General features: G+C 38.4%; 1 protein-coding gene across 3 annotated transcripts in view; it reads right to left on the reverse strand.

Annotated features, from left to right (window-relative positions):
• Positions 1-5,475: 5,475 nt before the first annotated feature.
• Positions 5,476-24,217, reverse strand: part of ccm2 (CCM2 scaffold protein) — a 94,770-nt gene continuing 76,028 nt past the window's right edge. For all 3 annotated transcript variants that reach the window (XM_059981650.1, XM_059981652.1, XM_059981651.1), the window contains 3 exons: positions 16,031-16,160; positions 14,399-14,537; positions 5,476-9,385 (listed from right to left, as the gene is read on the reverse strand). In XM_059981650.1, the coding sequence (XP_059837633.1) occupies positions 9,105-9,385; positions 14,399-14,537; positions 16,031-16,160 (550 nt within the window). In that variant the 3' untranslated portion in view covers positions 5,476-9,104. The remainder of the gene's footprint in view (positions 9,386-14,398; positions 14,538-16,030; positions 16,161-24,217) is intronic.

Raw genomic sequence — 24,217 nt, forward strand, 5'->3', positions numbered from 1 at the left:
CATAAACTCCTAGAAAGTAGAGGAGCTGCTATGCTTTCTTGGTAACTGTAGTTACATTCTGGGCTCAGGACAGGTGCTCTGAAATAGCAACACTGAGGACTTCAAGACTGCTAATCCTCTTCACCTCTGATGAGCATTGGCTCATGGTCCTCTGGTTTCCTCCACACAAAGTCAATAATCAGCTCCTTGGTCTTGCTGAGATTGGAAAAGAGGTTGTTGTTATGGCACCACTCAGCCAGATTTTCAAACTCACTCCTATATGCTGATTCGTTACCATTTTTGATTCGGCCATGACAGTGGTGTCGTCAGCAAACTTGAATATGTCTTTGGATCTGTGCTTAGCGACACAGTCATAAGTGTAAGTAGAGCAGAGGGCTAAGCACACAGCCTTGCAGTGCACCTGTGCTGACAGAGACCACAGAGGAAATGTTGTTCCCAATCCGAACGGATTGGGCTTGCAAGTTAGGAAATCGAGGATCCAAATTGCACAAGGAGGTATTGAGGCCAAGGTCTTAAAGGTTATTGACTAGCTTTCAGAGGATGATGGTATTGAATGCTGAGTTTTGGTCAATAGAGAGCACCCTACTATATGCATTTTTGCTGTGCAGATGTTCCATGATTGAGATAAGGGCCAATCAGATAGCATCTACTATGGACCTGTTGTGCTAGTAGGCAAATTGGAACAGATCAAAGTTGCTTCTCAAGCAGTTTTTGATGTATTTCATCACCAACCTCTCAAAGCACTTTATCAATGAGGACGCAAGTACTATTGGATGATAGTCATTAAGTCAAGTTCCCACATTCTTCTGAGGCAGCAGTATAATTGAAGCCTGCTTGAAGCAGGTGGGTAACTCAGACTGCTCAAAGGAGAGATTCAGGATCTCAGTGAGCACTCCAGCAGTTAATCAGCAGCACAGGCTTTTAGTACTTGGCCAGGTACTTAGTCTGGGTTGGATGCTTTCCGTGGTTTGACCCTCCTGAAGGCTGCTCATATGCTGGCCTCAGAGACTGAAATCACAGGATTATCAGAGGCTGTTGGAGTTCCTGATGGTTCCACCATGTTTCGATGGTCAAAGCAAGCATAATACAGCCAAGCGGAGAACAGATTCTTTTGGATCTGGTAACGTGCAACCAGCAGGTTTAATAAATTATCTCCAAGTTAAAACATACCTGAAGTAGTGACCACAGCGTGATATAATTTAGCATTCAGACTGAGTGTCAAAATCTTGGATATAAAGCAATTGCATTAAGAGGAATTTCAAGAATAAAGACAGGGTAGTGTAAAGTGAGCTGACCAAGAAGACCATCAGGTAGCTAGCTGAAAACAGATCGGGATAAGAGGCTAATGTCCAAGCTGGAAACCTGTTAGCAACATAATACAGCAAGGAAACAAACTAGTGTAAAAGCAAAAGAGAGGACATACAACAATGCAAAAATTAGCAGGATGATAGAGTATTGGGAAGCTTTTAAAACCTACAGAAAGCAACTAAAAGAATCATTAGGAGGGAAAAGATGAAATATGAAAACAAGCTAGCAATCAATATCAAAGTAGATAGCAAAAGTTCTTTCAATTAAGTAAAAAAAAAGATGAGTGGATATAGGACTCCTTGAAAATAAGGCCAGAGAAATAATAACAGGGTTCAAGGAGATGGCTGATGAACTAAATTAGTATTTTGCATCAGTCTTCACTGTGGAAGACACTAGCAGTATGTCAGATGTTGGAAGGTGTGAGGGGAGAGAAGTGAGTGCAGTTACTATTACAGGGGAGAAAGTGCTCAAAAAGCTGAAAGACCTAATGGCACATAAGTCACCCTGAACAGATGAACTGCACCCTGGGGTTCTGAAAGACGTAGCAGTAGAGATTGTGAAGGCATCAGTAATGATCTTTCAAAAATTATTGGACTCCGGTATGGTGCCAGAGGACTATAAAATTGCAAATGCTACTGCACTCTTTAAAGAGGAAGGCAGCAGAAAGATTAGCCCGACCTCAGTCATTGGGAAGTGTTGGAGTGAATTGTTAAGGAGGTGGTTATGGAGTATTGATGACAAAGGACAAGCTCAGCATAAGGGGAACCTATTGGAATTTTTTGAGGAGATTATAAGTAGGATAAAGGGGATGCAGTGGATGCTGTATATTTTGACTTTCAGAAGGCCTTTGACAAGGTGCAACACATGAGACTGCTTACCAAGTTAAGAGCCCATTACTAACATGGTTAGAGCATTGTCTGATTGGTAGGAAGCAGTGAGTGGAATGAAAGGATCCTTTTCTGGCTGGCTGCCAGTGACTTGTGGTGTTCCGCAGGGATTGATGTTGGGACCGCTTCCTTTTATCCTGTATATCAATGGTTTGCTTTGTTGCCAAGTTTGCAGATAATACAAAGATTGCTGGAGGGGTAGGTAGTGTTGAGGAAACATGTAGGGTGCAGAAGGACTTAAGACAGATTAGGAGAATGGGCAAGAATGTGGCAAGTGAAATACAATGTTGGAAAAAGCATGGTCATGCACTTTGGTGGTAGAATTAAATGGGCAGACTATTTTCTAAAATGGGGAGAAAATCCAAAAATCTGAGATGTGAAGGGACTTAGGAGTCCTTGTGCAGAACACCTTAAAGGTTAACTTGCAGGTTGAGTCAGTGGTGAGGAAGGCAAATGCTATATTAGCATTCATTTCAAGAGGTCCAGAATACAAGAGCAGGAATGTGATGCTGAGTCTTTATAAGGTACTGATGAGGCCTCACTTTGAATATTGTTAACAGTTTGGGCTCCTCATCTAAGAAAGGATGTGCTATCATTGGAGAGGGCTCAGAGTAGGTTCACAAGGATGATTCTAGAAATGAAAGAGCTATCATATGAGGAACATTTGATGGCTCTGGGTCTGTACTCATTGACATTTAGAAGGATGAGCAGATATCTCATTGAAAGCTTTTGAATGTTTTAAGGCCTGAACAGAGTAGATGTGGAAAGGATGTTTCCCATGGTGGGAGAGTGCACAGCCTCATTTTTGAGGGGCATCCATTTAAAACAGAAATGTGGAGAAATTTATTTGGCTAGAGGATGGTGAATGTTACTACAAGCTGCTCTGGAAGCTAGGTCATTGGGTGTATTGATAGGTTCTTGACTGGACATGGCATCAAAGGTTACAGGGAGAAGGCCAAGGAGTGAGGCTGAGACATTGATTGACTGCTAGCATAATCCTTGGGTGCGTTGGTTGTTAAAGCAAATGGCGCATTTTAATGTATGAATCTAAATCTAACGTCACCAAGTTTGCAGAAGATACAAAAAGTAGACAGAAAGGCAGACTGTGAGTAGGATATGGTTTATGGAGAAAGTAGGTTGAGCAAGTAGTCATAAAGTTGACAAATTGAGTACGACACTGGAAAAAGTGCAGTTGATTACTTCAAAAAGAATGAGAAACATTGATATTTAAATGGCCAAAGACTGCATGAAATTAAAAAATGATTTGGAAGATCTTTGTACTGTACATGAAAGTCTTCGCAGAAGTGCAGCAGGTAATCAGGAAATGTAATGGAATGCTTGCCTTTAGTTCATGGAAACTTGGGAGTATGAAGGAACTAGTGAGACATCTACTGTTCTAGTCTCTTTCATGATCAGAGTCAGTTCACTCAGACAATCCTAGGTATGGAATGACTAACTTCAGATCGGTTAAACATATTTGATCTATGTTCAATGGAGTTTAGAAAAATGGAAGGAGCTCTTTTGAATAATTATTAATGGTCTGGACTAAATGTTCAAAGGATGTTTCCAGAACCACAAAGAGGGTGCCCATTTCAGAATGAGATGAAGAAGAACTTCTTCTCTCAAAGCTAAATCCTTAGAAACATTTGACATATCAAATGCAACACACAAAATGAGGAACTCAGCAGACCAAGCAGCATCTATGGAAAAGAGAATAGTCGACATTTCGAGCCAAAACCCTTCAGCAGGAGGGTTGATTCCTCCAGCATTTTGTACATTGCTTGGATTTTCAGCATCTGCAGATTTTCTTTTCATTGTGACCTGTCAAATGATTCCCTGAAGTGAAAAAAATAATTTTGAAATTACAAGGATCATGTTTCATTACTTTCTTGCTGATTTTGCCAACAATTATGTTAACTCATTTGTAACTTTCCATTTTCCCTTACCGATTTTGTTTTGCAGTATTACACATTTTCCAATAGAACCATGGAAGATTTTAATTCTAGTTCTATCATGAGAACTATATGATTTGATCTACCAGGTCAATTTGTCTGCTTATAATCTCTTTAAGGTTCTCCAGTATTTACCCATTATTAAAAATGATGGAAACATTTCTACCATTGTTGTGTTCTCAGTTCCCTTCCATTTCTGCTATATTGAGTCTTCTGGAATAAGGCAAACCATATCATGCCAATATTTCTTTACTGAATTAACATTCCAGGACTGCTCTGAAAATTGCTTTAAAATCTGCAAAATATTTCAAACAGGGAGTGGAGTTAAAAAGTACAGAATAATGGCAATTTCTAGTTTTTAAATTTGTCAAAGAGGAGCAAGACAAAGGTAATGGAATAAAAGATCCGTCTGGATAAAATACTGGAAACACTAAAATCAGGATTGTTGGTCGAAAACATTAATGCAAAATCGTTACCAGCAGCTACCACCCAAAAAAAACTTGGACTAATGGTAAACCAAAATTTAAATTACATCCCATTACTTCACTTTCAAGGACTCTACATCTCATGTTTACTGTATTGCTTATTTTTCTCTTTTTGCATTTGTATTGGTGTTTTTTTTTTAAACATACATGGCTGTTGTCTGTCCTGTTGGTTGTGATCGTTCATTGATTCTATTGTTTCTTGTATTTTCTGTGTATTCCTGCAAGGAAATGGGTATCAGGATTGCAAATGGTGACATATATGTACTTTGATGATAAACTTAATTTGAAGATATTCTGCAGATCTTGAGTAACAGTAAAGATGAAAACCTGTTCCAAGAGTGTCTATTCAGCTTTCATGAAGTGACAGAGAAAGGACACATCAGACTAGGATGTGGGTAAAACAAAATGATTTTCAATTGAAAGCTCAGAGCTACAGTATGCCTGCATTATGAACATTCATTCAAAAGGCTGGATATGCATTTCCTGCTCTTGCAATGGGAAGGCGAGTGGGTATTGGGTGATCTGCAACATCCAGGGGTACAGGCCCTTAAAGAATATTGAGAAGAGGTCAATGAAGGTTTGATGGGAGTGTTACACAAACTAAAATAAATAGAACGCAAAGACAAGCATACCCTTAGTAACGTGACACAAGGAAAGCAGTGAGCATCCAGAATTGAATTTATCAATTGAAGGGAATCCTTGGCTAATCATGTTAGAAACTATTTCAAAGACGGCTATAAATATTGCTGATAATATGGTAATGTCAGAGAAAACAGAAGTTGAAAATTGTTAAGAGGCCAAAGATGGTTGAAGCTAGTCAATGTGTACACTCTAGCCAGGAAGTAGCAGCACAGATAATGTATTCAAAAACATAATTAAGACAAGACTGAGGCAAAATGTTCCATGTATTCCATGAAAAAAGAAACAGGTATAGGAGGGGCCACAACTTGTTTGCACAGAAATATCTTAATTTGGAAATGGGGAATAGAGTTCAGACAATTTATCAGTAGAATGGATCCAACTATCAAGATGGATTTTGTTTAGCTGCAGATAATTTTTGGACAGCTCAGATGCAAAATAACTATTCTCATAAAATTGCATATCACAAATTGCAAAGTGAAATCTTTTTAATCTTTGTCAGTGTACATGATATATTTGATTTATGACAACCTTCATCTCAGTTGTGAATGTGTGCAATTAATATCTGAACTGAAATGTAAAGCAATTACTGCAAAAACATCACACCAAAAACTATGCTATGGATGTACAATACACATCAATACTGACCATTAACACAAACTAAATCATGAGACAGAAAATTTAGAGGTAAGAATTCTTCTTTAAAATGGAGCAATGTTAACAACATGGATTAAAAATGTTTTAATAAAAGGCAAAATATGCAGTTGAAACAATTCCTACACAGGAATACTGCAAAGATGAAAAATTTATTAAAATAATTTGACATAAATAGACCCCAAAATAAATATGCATTCGACCTAAACTAGAATATAGCATTGCTATATGCTGAAAGGAATTATGCTCTCCATGGTCAGATAATTTTTTTTTACCTGAATATTGTGCTAAATGGATAATGGATGTTGCAGCTAAATGCATAGGAAATAAAAGTTTGAATTAAGACATATTTGTATGCATCACTGACCAAAGTGTACATTTCAAAACAACTTAGTTTCTGGTGTCATCCAAAGGACATACCTTGCAATGACTGCAACTATAATACTGCTAATCTTGGAAACATCAAGAAAACTCAACTTCAGTTGCCAAGTCGTCATACTTCTCTACAGTGGTTCCATTTCTAACTGGTAAGAAGTAAAATTACACGTAAAGCATCGCTTTGTAGCACATATTTCAAAACAAAAATTTGTGACATGGCTTTTATTTCTTCCTTGCCCACCAATTAATTGAATTGGGACATGTGTAGTAGATGTTTGCTGGAAAAATAAAAGAAAGCAAGTGAATTACTGTAGCCCATGCAAAAGGACTAAAACTGGCATGGAAGTAGATGTATGATCAAGCTATAATACAAATACCATGAGTGACTACAGAAAGGAGGTTTTGGTGAGTGCTATTATACTGCATTTCCATGATGCATATCTGGGTCAGAATCCTGAACTTAACTTTAAATTTCAGTACCATCAGACAATTCAGCTGACAGTGCACAAATAGACCAAATGTTTGATCCATGTAACTAATAACAGATTGCAGCACTTTTCACTCAAATGGCCAATCATTCCCTCTATCATAGTTCAGTCTACAGATTGAAAACAATGGCTAAAACTTCATAAAACTACATGGGATTTGTTTAGTGCCTCATCAAGCTTAAAATTTAAACACAATGTATAAAAGATCATAACTTTTTAAATACAGTTCTTATACATAAAGGACCAGTTTCTGTGACAGCAAATGATGGGCCAACTCCTCAGAACTGGCATTTTGGAATTTCTACCTATTTTTGATTGAGAATGCAAACCTCCAATGCAGCTGCCAATAATCAAGTACATTTTTACAGACTTCAATAATGTATCTATGAGATAATTTGGCTGCTTACTTATCAGAAGGTTTTAGGTCAGGTCTTGCTGCAAAATTCTGGCCAATATAATTTGGCAAGTATTGTGCAAGTTTAAGATTACAAGTGATTTCAACCTCAATGTAGCCAAAGTAGTATCTCAATGTCATTTGATGAGGACAAAAACTAACTCTAATATTCTTAGAGTGGGCTATGTGCTTGATTACTCCTGTCACATCCCACAACATTCCCTACATTTCCCTATATTTGATATCTTTCACTAAGACACAGCTGTACTTCCCCAATTCCCTTTCAAAATTTAATAGAAGGTGATTGCTGCAATTATACTGTACACCCCCCTCCACACACACACACCTCAGACTTCCACTATCTTGGGTACATGCAATTAATGTTTAACATCTAGACTGGGAACCAAAAATACAGTTTACCAGAACAAATGTCACTGGCATTGAACTCAAAATTTTAAACATGACACTAATTATAGGACAATAACTCCAAAAACAATTATACTGATATAGTAGCATATTGCAATTGAGCTTACAACTCAGGAATACAATTAAAATACTACTAAATGACTTCATGCCAAAACAACAGATGGGCTATTGAAACATCCACAACCAGTCCTTACAAGAAAGCAAGTGGCTCCAAGGACCATTATACTGGTTTTACTTGTAAAACCCATTAATTCAGATTGAGGTTTACTGGGATTACATGCTACACAAAGATTTCACACAGTCTGTCCACTGCACAATGTCACATACAATTAACAATACAATACATGCAATGGTATAAAATCCTGGAGGATTCCAATAAATAAATTTGCAGAATTAAAATGGGTGAAGGCATCATTCATATGCAATCTATATACAGCACCCAAAAGGACAACTATCCAAGTTTTAAAGTTATTTGCTGTAGTTTCATGACAAATTTATTCTTCACTTCAGTTTTCATTAGATGACAACAAAGCAGCATGTAACAGATCAGTCATGATTGAATAGTCGTTTTTAGAATGTCATTTTGACTTTTAAAAATATTTGCATTGGGTGTGCATAAATATACAGGACAGTTTAAAAAAGTATCAATATGCAGACACACCACTGTGGTGTACCCTATTATTTTTGTGTTGAAGAAAATGAGTCCTAATGTAATATCACAATAACAATTTCCTTTTAAAAATCGGGAGATAAATATTGATATTGAAGGAAAATACACTTTTGCAGAAATTCTTAAAGCACCTGACTAGCAGCAGAATGCCAAGTCTACTGCAACATCCTGGCACCTCCCAAAAAAACTTAGCTAATTGAAGATTTTAAAAAAAGTCGTACGCACTAATGATAATGCATTGCAGCAGTGTGCAAGTACAAATCATTTTTCCCTTAATGGTACGCCAACTCTCTTGCATCTTCCCCAAGGAAATAATACATTGCCTATTTTGGTCACACTCAGACAAATTTATAGTTACGTTTTATGTGCAGTCATATGCAGATGAAGTGTACAGTTTAAAAGCTGACACAGGGAGCATCAAGCTGCATATATGCTATAAAGTAGGGACATTCAAATTGTTAGAGTGACAGAAGAAAAACTGGAATTCTGTTCAGAATGGTATTGAATCATCCCTGACATCACAGTATACTGTACTATGTAACCTTGTGCAGATGGGGTACAAAACCGTGTGATAGGACCAGGAAGGTCTTGCCCACTAGTGGAACAATCAAGCCTAACAACTACTGTTACAAAAAGGTTTGAATACAAATATGCAATATTATCTACAATAAAAAAGTTATATGGCATGATTTCATGTTCTTCATTTTGTAGAAATGTTTTAACAATTCATTTAAATATTCACATTGTAGTAAACTTCATTAACACATCTGTATAAGAAAGAAGTCTTGAAGGCCATTAACAGGATGTGCAAATATTTCATTTTTCAAGATGAATCATGATCCATACTGCAACCAAGGGCCTCAATATCATGGCTAATGTCAGAGATCATTTTGTCCCATTCATCACCTTCGGAAGGCACTGATTGATCATCTGAGCCTGCAGTTGCTCCATTGCCATTGGTGGTTGAATTGGATGCATTACTTAAAGTCCTTCTGCATCGGCCAAAACTGTCTGTAATAATGCCCCGTCCATCTTTGACACCAATGGTTTCTAGAAAGTTTTCAAAGTGTAAGCTGTCTTTTTCTGGAATGAAAGGTCGGAGCCCTAGAAAACATAATGTGAGTATTTAAAAATAATTAAAATGCTGCCATCAGAAATTAAAACAATTTAGAGTAAATCAGAGCCTAATAACCAGATGCTTGGATATTCTAAATACACCTGATTTACGGGAATTGATGGTTGTTCATAGTTTTTAATCATAAATAAATAAGTAATAAATATCTAGAACATGAGATAAAGAGTCCTTGAAAGTGAATCCATAGGTTGTGGGCACATTTCAATGATGGGGCAAATGAAATTGAGTAATGTTATCCCTTTTGGTTCAAGAGCCTGATGATCAAAGGGGTAATAACTGTTCCTGAATGTAGTGGTGTGAGTCCTGAAGCTCCTGGACTGTCTTACTGATGGTAGTACTGAGAAGAGACCATGTCCTGGGTGGTGGTGGGGGGGTGGGGTCACTGATGATGTATGCTGCTTTCCTGCAACATTTCATGTAGATGTGCTCAATAGTAGGGAGGGCTTTACTGTAATAGACTGAGCTGTATCTATTACTTTTTGTAGAATTTTCTGTTTAAGGGCAATGGTGTTTCCCTACCAGGCTGCAATGCAGTCAGTCAATATACTCTCCACTACACATCTATAGAAGTTTATCAAGGTTTTAGATGTCATGCCAAATCGAAGTAGAAATGTTGCTGTGCTTTCTTCATAATTGCACTTACGCACTAGGCCCAGGACTGGTCCTGCAAAGTAATAACACCAAGGTATCTGAAGTGCTGACTTCCTTCACCTCTAATCTTCTGATGAGAACTGTCTCATGGACCTCTGGTTTCTTTTTCCCGAAGTCAATAATCGGTTCCTTGGTCTTGCTGACATTGAGTAAGAGATTGTCGCTGTTATGGTACCACAGCCAGATTTTCAATCTCCTTCCTATATTCCTGACTTTTCACCACCTTTGTTTCAGCCTGCAACAGTGGGGCCATCAGCAAACTTGAATACAGTACTGGAGCTCTGCTTAACCACAGTCTTAAGTGTAAAGCAAGTAAAGCAAGGGTTGAAGCACACAGTTTTGTGGTGCACATCTGTGCTGATAGGAGATCGTGGAGATGTTGTTGTTAATCCAAACTGATTGGGGTTTGCAAGCGAGGAAATCAAGGATCAACTGCACAGGGACATATTGAGACCAATGTCTTGGAGCCTATTGATTAGTTTTGAGGGGATGATGGTATTGAATACTAAACTGTAGTGGATAAAGAGCATCCTGATGCATCTTGGCTTTGCAAGTGTTCCAGCGTTGAATGAAGAGCCAATAAGACAAAGGAGCAGAAGTTGGCCATTCAGCCCATTGAGTCTGATCTGCCATTTCATCATGAGCTGATCCAATCTCCCCCTTAGTCCCATTCCCCCGCCTTCTCACCATAACCTTTCATGCCATGACTACTCAGATACCTATTAATCTCTGCCTTAAATACACCCAATGACTTGACCTCCACTGCCGCCCGTGGCAATAAATTCCATAGATTTACCACCCTCTGGCTAAAAAATTTTTTCGCATCTCTGTTCTGAATGGGTGCCCTGCAATCCTCAAGTCATGTCCGCTCATACTAGACTCCCCCATCATGGGAAACAACTTGGCCACATCCACTCTGTCCATGCCTTTCAACATTCGAAATGTTTCTGAGGTCCTTTCACATTCTTCTAAACTCCAAGTACAATCCAAGAGCGGTCAAACATTCCTCATATGTTAACCCTCTCATTCCTGGAATCATTCTAGTGAATCTTCTCTGAACCCACTCCAATGTCAGCACATCTTTTCTTAAATAAGGAGCCCAAAACTGCACACAAGTATTCCAAGTGTATTCCAAGTGAGGTCTTAACAGTGCCTTATAGAGCCTCAACATCACATCCCTGCTCCTATATTCTATTCCTCTAGAAATGAATGCCAACATGGCATTCACCTTCTTCACCACCAACTCAACCAGAAGGTTAACCTTAAGGGTATCCTGCACGAGGACTCCCATGTCCCGTTACATCTCAGAATTTTGAATTCTCTCTCCATTTAAATAATAGTCTGCCCATTTATCTCTTCTACCAAAGTGCATGACCGTACACTTTCCAACACTGTAATTCATTTGCCACTTCTTTGCCCATTCCCCCAATCTATCCAAGTCTCTCTGCAGACTCTGTTTCCTCAGCACTACCGGCCCCTCCACCTATCTTTGTATCATCAGCAAACTTAGCCACAAAGCCATCTATTCCATAATCCAAATCGTTCATATACAACGTAAAAAGCGGCCCTAAAACGGACCCCTGTGGAACACCACTGGTAACCGGCAGTCAACCAGAATGGGATCCCTTTAGTCCCACTCTCTGTTTCCTGCCAATCAGCCAACGTTCTATCCACGTATGTAACTTTCCCGTAATTCCATGGGTTCTTATCTTGTTTCGCAGCCTCATGTGTGGAACCTTGTCAAAGGCCTTCTGAAAATCCAAATACACAACATCCACTGCATCTCTCTTGTCTAGCCAACTTGTAATTTCCTCAAAAAATTGCACTAGATTTGTCAGGCAGGATTTTCCTGTAAGGAAACCATGCTGAGTTCTACCTATCTTGTCATATGCCTCCAGGTACTTCATAACCTCATCCTTGACAATCGACTCCAACAACTTCCCAACCTCCGATGTCAAGCTCACAGGTCCATAATTTCCTTTTTGCTTCCTTGCCCCCTTTTTAAATAGCAGAGTGACATTTGCAATCTTCCAATCCACCGGAACCAGGCCAGAATCTATAGACTTTTGAAAGATCATTGCTAAAGTCTCCGCAATCTCCGCTGCTACTTCCTTCAGAACATGAAGGTGCATTCCATCTGGTCCAGGAGATTTATCTACCTTTAGACTATTCAGCTTCCTGAGTACTTTCTCTGTCGTAATTGTGACTGCACATATTTCCCTTCCCTGACATCCTTGCTGATGTCTTCCTCAGTAAAGACTGATGCAAAATACTCATTCAGCTCCTCCGCCATCTCCTTATCTCTTGTTACAATTTCTCCAGCATAATTTTCTATCGGTCCTATATCTACTCTCACCTGTCTTTTACTCCTTTATATACTTGAAAAAGCTTTTAATATCCTCTTTGCTAGCTTCCTTTCATAGTAGGCAGGTGAGAAGTGGAAGTTCAGAATGGGGAATGGGGCGGGGGGAGGAGAATCATGTTCACTGGAAGAAGAAATCGATATTTATACCATCAAGTGGAATATAAAGTGTAGCTCCTCCACTCTGAGGGTGGCCTTGACTTGGCGTAAGAGGAGGCCATAGAATCAACAGTGGAGCAGGAATGGGAACTAAAATATTTTGCCATAATCTGCTTGTGGCAGATGGTGCAGAAGTGTTTGATGAAGCAGTCACCCAATTTACGGCGAGTCTCACCTATGTAAAAGAGGCAGCCTTGGGAGCACTGGACACAATAGACAACGCCAACCGTTTCACAGGTGAAGTGTAGCCTCACTGCAAGGTCCATTTGAGGCCCTGAATGGAGGTGAGGGAGTTGGTGTACGGGCAGGTATAGAACTTTGCCACTTGCAGGGATAAGTGCCTGGAGGGAAATTAGTGGAGAGGGATGAATGGACACAGGAATCATGGAGGAAGCTATCCCTGCAGAAAGCAGAGGGTGGGGCGAGGTAAAGATAAGTTTAGTGGTAGGATCCCTTTGGAGATGGTGGATCTGTATGGGAAATTTATGGGAAATGGAGGCAAGGGCAGCATCAATAGCTCTGTTCTTTAAAGGAGGGGGACACCTCTGATGCCCTGAAGTGGAAAGGCACGTCCTGAGAACAGATGCAATAGAGATGAAGAAACTGGGAAAGGGGAATATCATTTTAACAGGAGATAGGGTAGGAAGAGGTAGAATCCAGATAACTATGGTTTATAAAAGATATCGGTTGACAGTTTGCACCCTAGTGAATTTAAGGGCAGGGTTGAAATTAGAGGCAAAATTGATGAAATTGACGAGCTCAGCATGGGTGCATGAGGCAGTGCCAATGCAGATGTCAATGTAGCGGAGGAACAGGTGGGTAGCATACCCAGGGAAGTTTTTGAACACAGAATGTTTTACATAGCTGAAGAGGCAGGCATAGCTGGGCCCCATGTGTATACCCGTCAGGTTTGGAGAAAGTGGGAGGAGCCAAAGGAAAAATTGTTCACGGTGATCACCTTCAAAAGGCGATGCTTCAAAAAGGTAGCATCCATCATTAAGAACCCACAGCACCCAGAACATGCTGCCTTCTCAATGCTACCATCAAGGTGGTGGTGCTGGAGTCTGAAGAGACACATTCAATATTTCAGGAACAGCTTCTTTTGCTCCACCATCAGATTTCTAAATGGATAATGAACTCATATGCACCTCCTCACCTTTCCTTCTCTTTCTGTGCTACTTATTTTATATTGCAATTTATAGTTTTTATCATCATGTATAGTAATACCACGGCTGCAAAATAACAAATTTCACAATATTTGCCAGTGATATTAAACCTGATTCTGATTGTGTTTCCATTGAAAAAAATACTAATGCCAGTCTTAGGTAGTAACAGAAAAGTGGGGACTCTTTCCAGTAACAGAGGGCCCAAAATCAAAATCAATTTAAGACAAATCAATAAATAAGCACAGTTAACAGATAATATGGCAGTTCTAAGTTAGAAATGTAGTGCATTGTTAAAATCATTAAGATGCAATTTATAAAAATTTGAAGGCATAGGAATTAGTTAATCTTCATAATCAAGCAACATATTCAGTATCAGTTTAAAGGTTAGTTTTGCAGAAAAGCTCCTTCATAGATCAAAAACAATATACCCACCAAAAGTATATTTGCAATATCTGATCATAGTCTAACCCCCTCATCTCTGGAATCAACCTGGTGAACCTCCTTTGCGAGGCCCTTTAAGAGCTAAATCAGAAAACTACTGACAAAAGGCTGTGGAAATTTGTAACATAATAGATGCTACATCAACTGAAACTTTCAAGCTTTAGAAAACCTCAAATAATCCTGGAATTTAATCGGTAACCTACCAAGTAATAGAAATTTTCTACCGTCACCGTACAATTGTCGAAGACTAATGCAAAATTCATGAATTGAAGCACCATTTCGATATTCATGCAGAAGCGTAGCAAACTTTTGGATTTCTTCAGAAGTCAGCTTTGTTCTCAACTACAAAAACACAGTTCACAATTATTACAGTAATGGATTAGAGTTAACAATCAGAAGCAATCTGAATAAATGCTATTCTAATACTATACAATACATCTTCAAAGAATTAGGCAATAAAGAGGTTTTACATAATTCACAGCAACTTAATTCTCAAGTACATAATCATATATGCAGGTAACTATCAGATTGTTCCTGAACATATTACTTGAATCTGCTGTATTTCTTACCAAGCTGTCAAATTTTTAAATTCAGAATTTAATAAAAGAATGACAGCTGATCTAGTGTCACCCTTGAACATTCACCAGATCATCTGTTTCCCCTTTACTACAAAATTGTGCAGCTAACAGTTTAGGATAGCAACAGAAATGAAATCCAGACTACGCCGTGCTGTTGGAGCTACAATTAAAACTCTGTACATCTATTTACATCGATATTTTCAAACATTTGTAAATTCCACACAATGTTAAATATTTCAAGTAAATTTTACAAGATAAAACAGTATTTTGGGTAGTGAATAAAACTATGAATGCCTTTCAACCTGGAGTTTACAGAGTGGAGATCTGCTATCAAATGGTACTTTCCTATAATTATAAAATTAGAGAAAATATGGGTGTGGGTAGTGATATTTTTCAATCTAGAAAACCAAGGACTTTAAAACTTATAATTTGCTTCAATGTTGATTGAAAGAACAATCAAGCTTCTGAGCTACTGCCAAAGGTCAAATTTATCAATTAGCAGCAGCGTAAATTCTGGAATATCTGTGGTTGTTTGGTCACTATTTCAAAAGGTTGTGTATTTCCAAACTTTCTGCATTCCTACCCTCAAACTACCACCACCCTATGCACATCAACCCAAAAGAAAATTAGTGCACATGGAATTCTTTAAATTAAATGTTCACCATGTTTTGCAAGTACAATAGCAGAACATGTAACAAATATTTGTACATAGTTACAGCCATTTGGTCAATATATCAAGAAAATTAATAATTTAAAAGTTTTGTTTTGTCAATGAAATTGCATTTTCAGTACATTTATGTGTACCCAATTGATAATTACAAATTGAACGCTGTGGTTATACTCATGCTGTCAATAAAATGATTGTTAAAAAAAGTTTTAAAGGGCTCAGATCACTTACGATTCATATCAATTTCTAGGATTATAATGTCTAGACAGCACTAGAAGTCAGAATTGAACCCAGATTGCAGGAGCTAAGCCAACAACTCAAATAGCTACGCCACTTTTCTGCACCCTGCTTACCTATACATATTCAAGACAAGCATTCCATGTTTATTTCTGTAAGGTATATTCCAGGGATGATGTTCAATTTTAAGCATTTCTACTGGCCTTAACAGAGGTCAAGCACGAATAGAACAGAACTGAATAGAACTTTATTATCATTGCTGAAGACAATGAGATTATGGATTACAAAGTGAGATTACTATGAAAAAACACCATTACAAAGCCTGTGTTCTGATGCTTCGAACAGTAACTTACTGTCATCATATAATCCTGCAGGAGTTCAGCTGCAGAAGCACTCAGTTCACTTTCACTGACATTTTTTATCTGAGGAGATGGTAGAGTTGAAGATGGTGAATTTCCTCCAGTATCAGATCCCTGAAAAGACCTGCAGGAATAAAAGAAAATAGTTTAATTCTATGCAAGTTGCAACAGCCAAAAGTAATCAACTCAGAAATTAATTTATATATTGAATGTTACATTTGATAATGCAAAGTGAATGTTATCAATTTCTTCATTTATTTTCAACAAGGTGCATACAATTGCATGGCTAGTATTTATTGCCTGTTCTTAATTGCACATAGGACCCCAAGACAGGAGCAGGATTAGGCCAAGGCCATTCAACCCATCAAAACTGCTCTGCTCTTGATCATGGCTGATTTAGTTACTTTCTCAATCCCATTTTCCCGCCTTCTCTCCATAACCTTTGACGTTCTTATCAAAAACCTATCAAACTTCACCTTAGATACACCCAACAATTTGGCCTCAACAGCCATTTATAGCAATGAATTCCACAGACTTGCTACTCTCAAGCGAGAAAGTCCTCATCGCTCTACAGTGATGTTCTTCCATTCTAAGGCTGTGCCCTCTAGTGCTTTTATAAGGTAATGTAATGGGTGACAGAAAACGCACATTATTTATAGAAACTATTCTACATAATTCACAAACACCTACACTGAGTCGTTGTGTTTACTTTAAGAAACTGTGTCTGATGTAATGACGTCCATATAAGACAAGTGCTTTTGGTTTGTTCGTAATGGAAGGAAAGGGCTGCAGCTTTTGCTGAACACATAAAATGACTCTCACGTTTTATTCACAAAAAGTTACTACAAAGGCATATGGTGTGTTGGCCTTCATTAACCGTGGGATTGAGTTCAAGAGCTGTGAGGTAATGTTACAGCTATACAAGACCTTAGTTAGACGCCTTTTGGAGGACTGTGTTCAGTTCTGGTCACATTAAAGGAAGAATGTGGATACTATACAGACAGTGCAGAGAAGATTTACAAGGATGTTGCCTGGATTGGGGAGCATACCTCATGAAAATAGGTCGAGTGAACTTAGCCTTTTCTCCTTGGATCGACACAGGATGAAAGGTGACCTGATAGAGGTGTATAAGATGATGAAAGGCATTGATTGTGTGGGATAGTTAGAGGCTTTTTCCCCAGGGCTGAGATGGCTAACATGAGGGGAGGGTCATAATGTTAAGGTGCTTGGAAGTAGGTACAAGGGGGATATCAGATGTAAGTTTTCCCCACACAGAGAGTGGTGTGTGCATGGAATACACTATAAGAGACTTTTAGATCACTACATGGAGCTTAGTAAAGTAGAGGGCTATGCAGTAAGGAAATTCAAGGCAGTTTCTAGAGTAGGTTACATGGCCAGCACAATATTGTGGGCCAAAGGGCCTGGAACGCTCTGAGATTTCTACGTTTCTAAAATCCTACACCAGACTCTCCTACAATTGGAAACATCCTCTGCACATGTACTCTTATCTAGTCCTTTTGATATTTGGTAGGGATCAATGAGATCCCCCTCATTCTTCTAAACTCCAGCAAGTACAGGCCAAGAGCCGTCAAATGCATGTTATACTCTCATTCTCGACTCTTGTGAACCTCCTCTGGACTTTCCCCAGTGCCAGCATATCTTCTTGGACAGGGGGCCAAAAACCACTCAATGCTCCAATTCTGGTGTGACCACAATTAAGCATTATTACGTCTTTGCTTTTATATTATAATACACTTGAAATGCATGCCAACATTGCATTTGCCTTCCTGACTACCGACTCAACCTGCAAGTAAACCTTTATGGAATCTTGCACTAGGATTCTGATGTCTCTCTGTACCTCTCAGAGTTCACTCCCCACTTAGAAAATAGTCTATGCATTCTTTCTAGCAAAGTGCACAACCATATTCCTCCCTACAAAGCATTCCATTTGCCACTTCTTTGCCCATTCTCCTAATCTGTCAATACTCTCTGCAGACTCAGCTTCCTTACCACGGTCTGCCTCTCCACCTTTGTATCGTCCATAAACTTGGCCACACAGACATTAGCTAGATTATTAACCTATATGAAAAGTAGCACAACAAAACCAAACCCTGCGGAACACCATTTATCACTCAAGGCCAAACAGAAATAGGCCCCTATATTCCTACTCTTTGTTTTCTGTCAGCCAATTTTCTATCTATGCTAGGATCTTTCCTGAAATACCATGAGCTCTTATCTTGTTTAGCAGCCTCATGATCAGCACCTTGTCAAGAGCCTTCTGAAAATCCAAGTAAATCCACTGATTTACCTTTGACTATCCTACCTGTTATTTCCTCAAATAATCCCAACAGCTCTGTCAGGCAAGATTTCCCCTTACGGAAACCATGCTGACTTCAGCCTATTTTATTGTTTGACTCTTAGTACCCCGAAACCCCATCCTTAATAATCAACTCTAAAATCTTGGCAACCACTGAGGTCAGGATGACTGATCTTTAATTTCCTGCCTTTTGCTTCCCTCCCTTCTTAAGACTGGAGTGTCATTTGCAATTTTCCAATTCTCCAGAACCATTCCAGGATCTAGTGGTTTTTGAAAATCACTAATAATGTCTCCACAATCTTTACAGCCACTTCTTTCGGAACCCTGGGTGTGCCGGCCATCAGCTGTCAGCACAAGGAGCTGCAGCTAAGCTGTCAAGGTAAACTGCTGTGGTCCTTTTTGTGAAGGAGCTCCCACAGAACTGCTAAGGAATTCTAGGTTTTAGCAAAAATATTTTAACACTTCACTAGATTTAAGTTATGGTGTGTGGAAAGCAGCAGGTGGCAGTATTTTCATGCTCCTCTTTCACTTCTCATTTTTAAGTAAAAGATTTGAGAGTGTTTGATAATTTAGTATACTTTATGAATGTACAGATTTTAGCCAACGGCGTACCAATACAGGAAGAAACAAATGAGGCGTGTAACAGCATGCCTTGGACTATGTTAGCTTTCAGTCAACGCATTTTATACCGTAAGACAGAGCAGAATTAGGCCATTTAGCCCAATGAGTCTGCTCCACCATTCCACCATTGCTGATTTATTATCCCTGTCAACCCCCATTCTCCTGCCTTCTCTCTGTAACCTTTGATACCCTGACTAATCAAGAACCTATCAACCTCCACTTGAAATATATTTAATGATTTGGCCTCCACAGCCATCCGTGGCAATAAATTCCACAGATTCACTACTCTCTGGCTAAAGAAATTCCTACTCATCTCTGGTCTAAATGGATGCCCCTCTATTCAGAGGCTCTACACTCTGGTCCTAGACTCACCCACTATAGGAAACATTCACTCCATATCCACTCTATCTAGGCTGTTCAATACTTGATAAGTTTCAATAAGATCCCACCTCATCCTTCAGAACTCCAGTGAGTAGAGGCCCAGAGCCAAACACTGCTCCCACATTAACCCTTTCATTCCCGGAACCATTCCTGTGAACCTCCCCTGGACCCTCTCCAATGGCCGCACATCTTTTCTTGGATAAAAGGCCCAAAACGGCTCACAATACTCCAAGTGCAGTCTACCATTGTCTTTTATAAAGCCTCAGCATTACATCCTTGCTCTTATATTCTAGTCCTCAAAATGAATGCTAATCAAGCAGCATAGGTGACAACAAGGCTTCAATGCTCGCTTTGACTGTCGAAACATGGTGGTACCTTCACGAACTCCCACAGTCCCCGATGACCCTGTGACTTCAGTCTCTGAGGCTGACCTGAGAGCATCCTTCAGGAGGGTGTACCCACAGAAAGCATCAGGCCCAGATGGGATACCTGGCTGAATACTAAAGACTTGTACTGAACAAGTGGCCGGATTGTTCAGCAACTTCTTTAACCTCTTGCTTCGGCTGTTTGAGGCACACACCCACCTGCTTCAAGCAGGTTTCAATTATATCATTGCCAAAGAAAATGGTAATCTGCCTCAATTACTATAGCCCAGTAGCATAGACATCCACTGTGATGAAGTGCTTTGAGGGGTTGGTGATGAAACATTAACTCTTCCCTGAGAAGTGATTTGGATCCACTCCATTTTGACTACCGTCATAACAGTCCCACAGGAGATGCCATTTCCTTGGCTCTTAACTGAACCCTTAAACATAGAGAACATTTGGACAGTGAAGGTGCATATATCAGTATGCTCTTCATCAACTACAGTTCAGCATTTAATACTATCACCCGCTCAAAGCTAATCAATAGGTTTCAAGACCTTGGCCTCAATACCTCCTTGAGCAACTGGATCCTCAATGTCATGACTAGCCAACCTTGGCCAGTCTGGACTGGCAAAAGTATCTCCATCAGCACAGGAGCATCCCAAGGCGGTGTGCTTAGCCCTCTGCTCTACTTGCTTTACATTTATGACTGTTGATTAAGGACAGCCCCAATGCCATATTTAAGTTTGCTGACACCACTGGTATTGGTCGACTCAAAGGTGGTAATTCATGGGAGGGGGATTGAAAATCTGGGTGAGTGGTGCCACAACAACCACCTCTCACTCAATGTCAACAAGACTAAAGAGCTGATTATTGACTTCAGGAGGAAACCGGAGGCCCATGAACCAGTCCTCATTGGAGTATCAGAGCTGGATAAGGTCAAGAACTTTAAACTCTTCAGGGCTATCATCTCAGAGGATCTGTCCTGGGCCCAGCAAGTGCCATTTCTAAGAAAGCAATGCAGGACCTCTACCTTGTTAGTATGCTGAATCTTTGCAAACCTATCTAAAACTTTGAAATATTTCCATAGATATGTAGAGTATATTGATTGGTTGAATGGAAAATCCAACAAATAGTAGTAGATACAGCCCGGTTTATCACAGATAAAGTCATCCCTACTACTGAGCACATCTACACAGAGTGCTGCTGTAGGAAAGCACCATTCATTATCAAGGACTCCCACTATCCAGGCTCTGCTCTCTTCTTCTCTGCTGCCATCAGAAAGGTTATATTGGATCCTCAGGACCCACACCAGGTTCAGGAACAGTAAATACCTCAACTTTAAAAACTATGGGGATAACTTCACAGACCTACAACCTATAGAAGCCCTTTTAAGGGCTCTTCATCTCATGATCCTGATATTTATTGCTTATTTATTGTTTTATTTTTTTTCCTTGGGGCGAGCTATTAAAACCTGAGGTACAGGCTTAATCAAGCACATTCATTTAAAAAAACTGCAAGGAGTCTTTGGGCTATTTAGTGGTATTTAGTATCACATACACACAAGACTGGAGAAACTCAACAGGTCAGGCAGCACCTATGGAAAAGCATAAACAATTGACCTAATGGGCCAAGACCATTCATCAGGACTGTACAGTGGCAAGTTGACTGTTTACACTTTTCCACATATGCTGCCTGGCCCGCTGAGTTCCTCCAGCATTGTGTACATGTTGCTTTGGATTCCAATATCTGTAGATTTTCTCATGTCTGTGGTGTTTAGCATTATGGCTTTCTGGAGATTTACATAAATATTTCTGTGTCAGCCTAGTTGTTTAATGCTATTGTGTAGTGACTTTTGGGTGATACCAGTGGTAGATATTACTGCTGGAAGATGTTTATGTTCTATAATCTTTCAAACTCCTCCTAATTCAGCATATTTCCGGTGATTTCACTTATTGATTTTTGTATGTAATGTGCATTTGGATAGTTATAGCTATCAAGTTGTCTTGCTTACTTATCCTGTAATATTATATCCAGATAGTTATGACAGATCATCTTATATGTAATAATGAAATCAGTTGTAGTCCGATTTGTGGGACTCTAACCCTAAAACTGGATCAGGCTTGTATTTACAGTAAGATATGATGTATTTTATAAGTTTGTATTTTAAAGCAAGGTTTTTCTTTCTTTCTAAATCTTTTTATTAATATTAGTAATATGGACAGAATACAAATGATATATTGATAAAGAAATTACCAACATACAAATTCCATTACAGATGAAAAAAAACATACATAATAGTTACAAAATAAATGAGTTTACCAAGACGTAAGCCATACAATATATGTATGAACATGGTAAGTCTAAATATTTCGTAATATATGATATAAAGAAAACAGAAAAAAGAAAAAAATATATAATGCAAAACTAGCTAATCTAATAACTAATATAGAAGAAAAAAGAAGCAAAAAAAAGAAAGAGAGAAAAAAAAGGGGCTGTTTATAATATCTCACAAAAATAAATATTCATCAATGCCGTCACTTCCGGTCCTCTCAACATACATAAGCTAAAAGCTGGGAAATCAAATGAACTTGGCACAGGGTCATATTACATCATATGAAAATGTTGAATAAATGGTCTCCATAACTTTTCAAATTTAATAGAAGTCTCAAAAGTACCACTTCTAATTTTTTCTAAATTTAAACATAACATAGTTTGAGAGAACCAATTAAATACAGTGGGAGGATTAATTTCCTTCCAATTCAACAATATAGATCTTCTAGCCATCAGAGTTAGAAATGCAATCATTCGACGGGCAGAAGATAAATGCAGTGAGTCTAACATTGGTAAACCAAAAATTGAGGTAATAGGATGAGGTTGTAAATCAATATTCAAAACCGCAGAAATAATATCAAAAATATCTTTCCAATATTTCTCCAAAAATGAACAAGACCAAAACATACGAGTTAAAGACACAATTTCAGAATGACATCTATCACAAATAGGACTAATATGAGAGTAAAAATGAGCTAATTTATCCTTGGACATATGGGCCCTATGTACGACCTTAAATTGTATTAATGAATGCTTGGCACATAACGATGATGTATTAACTAATTGAAGAATTCTATCCCAATTCTCACTAGAAATACTAAGACTAAGCTCTCTTTCCCAATCCTTTTTAGTCTTATAAAAAGGCTCTGAACGTATCTTCATAATTATATTATAAAGTTTTGAAATAAGCCCTTCTTGAAAAGGGTCTAATTCAAATAAACTCTCCAAAATATCTGAAGGCACAAAATTTGGAAACGTAGGGAGTACAGAACTTAAAAAATGTCTAATCTGTAAGTATCTAAACAAATGAAATCTAGGCAAGTTATATTTGTTGGATAATTGCTCAAAAGACATGAAACAATTGTCTAAAAATAAATCAGAAAATCTTAGTAATCCCTTAGTTTTCCAAGCCGAATAAGCTTGATCTATAATGGAAGGGTGGAAAAAACAATTAAATACAATAGGACTATTTAAAACGAATTGAGTCAACCCAAAAAATCTCCGAAATTGAAACCATATACGCAAAGTATGTTTAACTATCGAGTTGTCAATTCGTTTTGGCAATTTAGAAAGAGCAAAAGGGAGAGAAGTCCCTAAAATAGAACCCAGTTTCCTCTGAATAAATGGGTCCCAATTTATGGAAATTTACCTTTTAAATTAGTTAATGATTCTTTTACTTATTTAGGGATCAAAATCACAAAAAACCATAAAGATTTATTTAGATTTAATTTTTTACCCTTAATTGATCAGATTAAAGGTTTGTTTACTAAGTGGTCACCTTTATCTTTATCCCTAATAGGTAGGATTAATGCTATTAAGATGGTTATTTTACCTAAGTTTTTATATATTTTTCAAGCGAAACCAATTTTTATCCCGAAATCTTTTTTTTTTACTAATGTTGACTCTAAAATTTCTTCATATATATGGCAGAATAAAAATCCCAGGTTAGGTAAAATATATTTACAGAAGACAAAAAAGGAAGGCGGGTTAGCATTACCTAATTTCAGATTTTACTATTGGGCAGTTAATATTAGATATTTGTTATGTTGGTTGAAAGATGGGGTGGATCTTTCGGCCCTTGTTGGGTCAGTTTAGAAACTAAATCGGTATCAGCTTAAGCAAGGTTTTGATGAATGATGTTTGCCATTTCATTGCACCTGTGTAAATAATCAGATTGAGTTAAAACTGCTGCAGGATCCTGCAATGCGTTGGATTGTTCCTTGATTCTCTTGGCATATTCTGCATTTATTGTCTTGAATTTGTTGATCTTTTATCATGTATTTCTGATTTTTTTTGTGTTAACCACCGGTTCCTGTATTGCCATAAGGAACCTCTGTTTATGGGAGGAAATCTCCAACTCTGAGCCAGGTATTTGATGCTTCCTTATCAACAAATAGTCTGCTCAGATTGTGGGGATGTCATCTATGGAGGGTCATGTCCTTC

The sequence above is a fragment of the Hypanus sabinus genome, chromosome 10 (assembly GCF_030144855.1).
Source record: "Hypanus sabinus isolate sHypSab1 chromosome 10, sHypSab1.hap1, whole genome shotgun sequence".
Classification (NCBI taxonomy): Eukaryota; Metazoa; Chordata; class Chondrichthyes; order Myliobatiformes; family Dasyatidae; genus Hypanus; species Hypanus sabinus.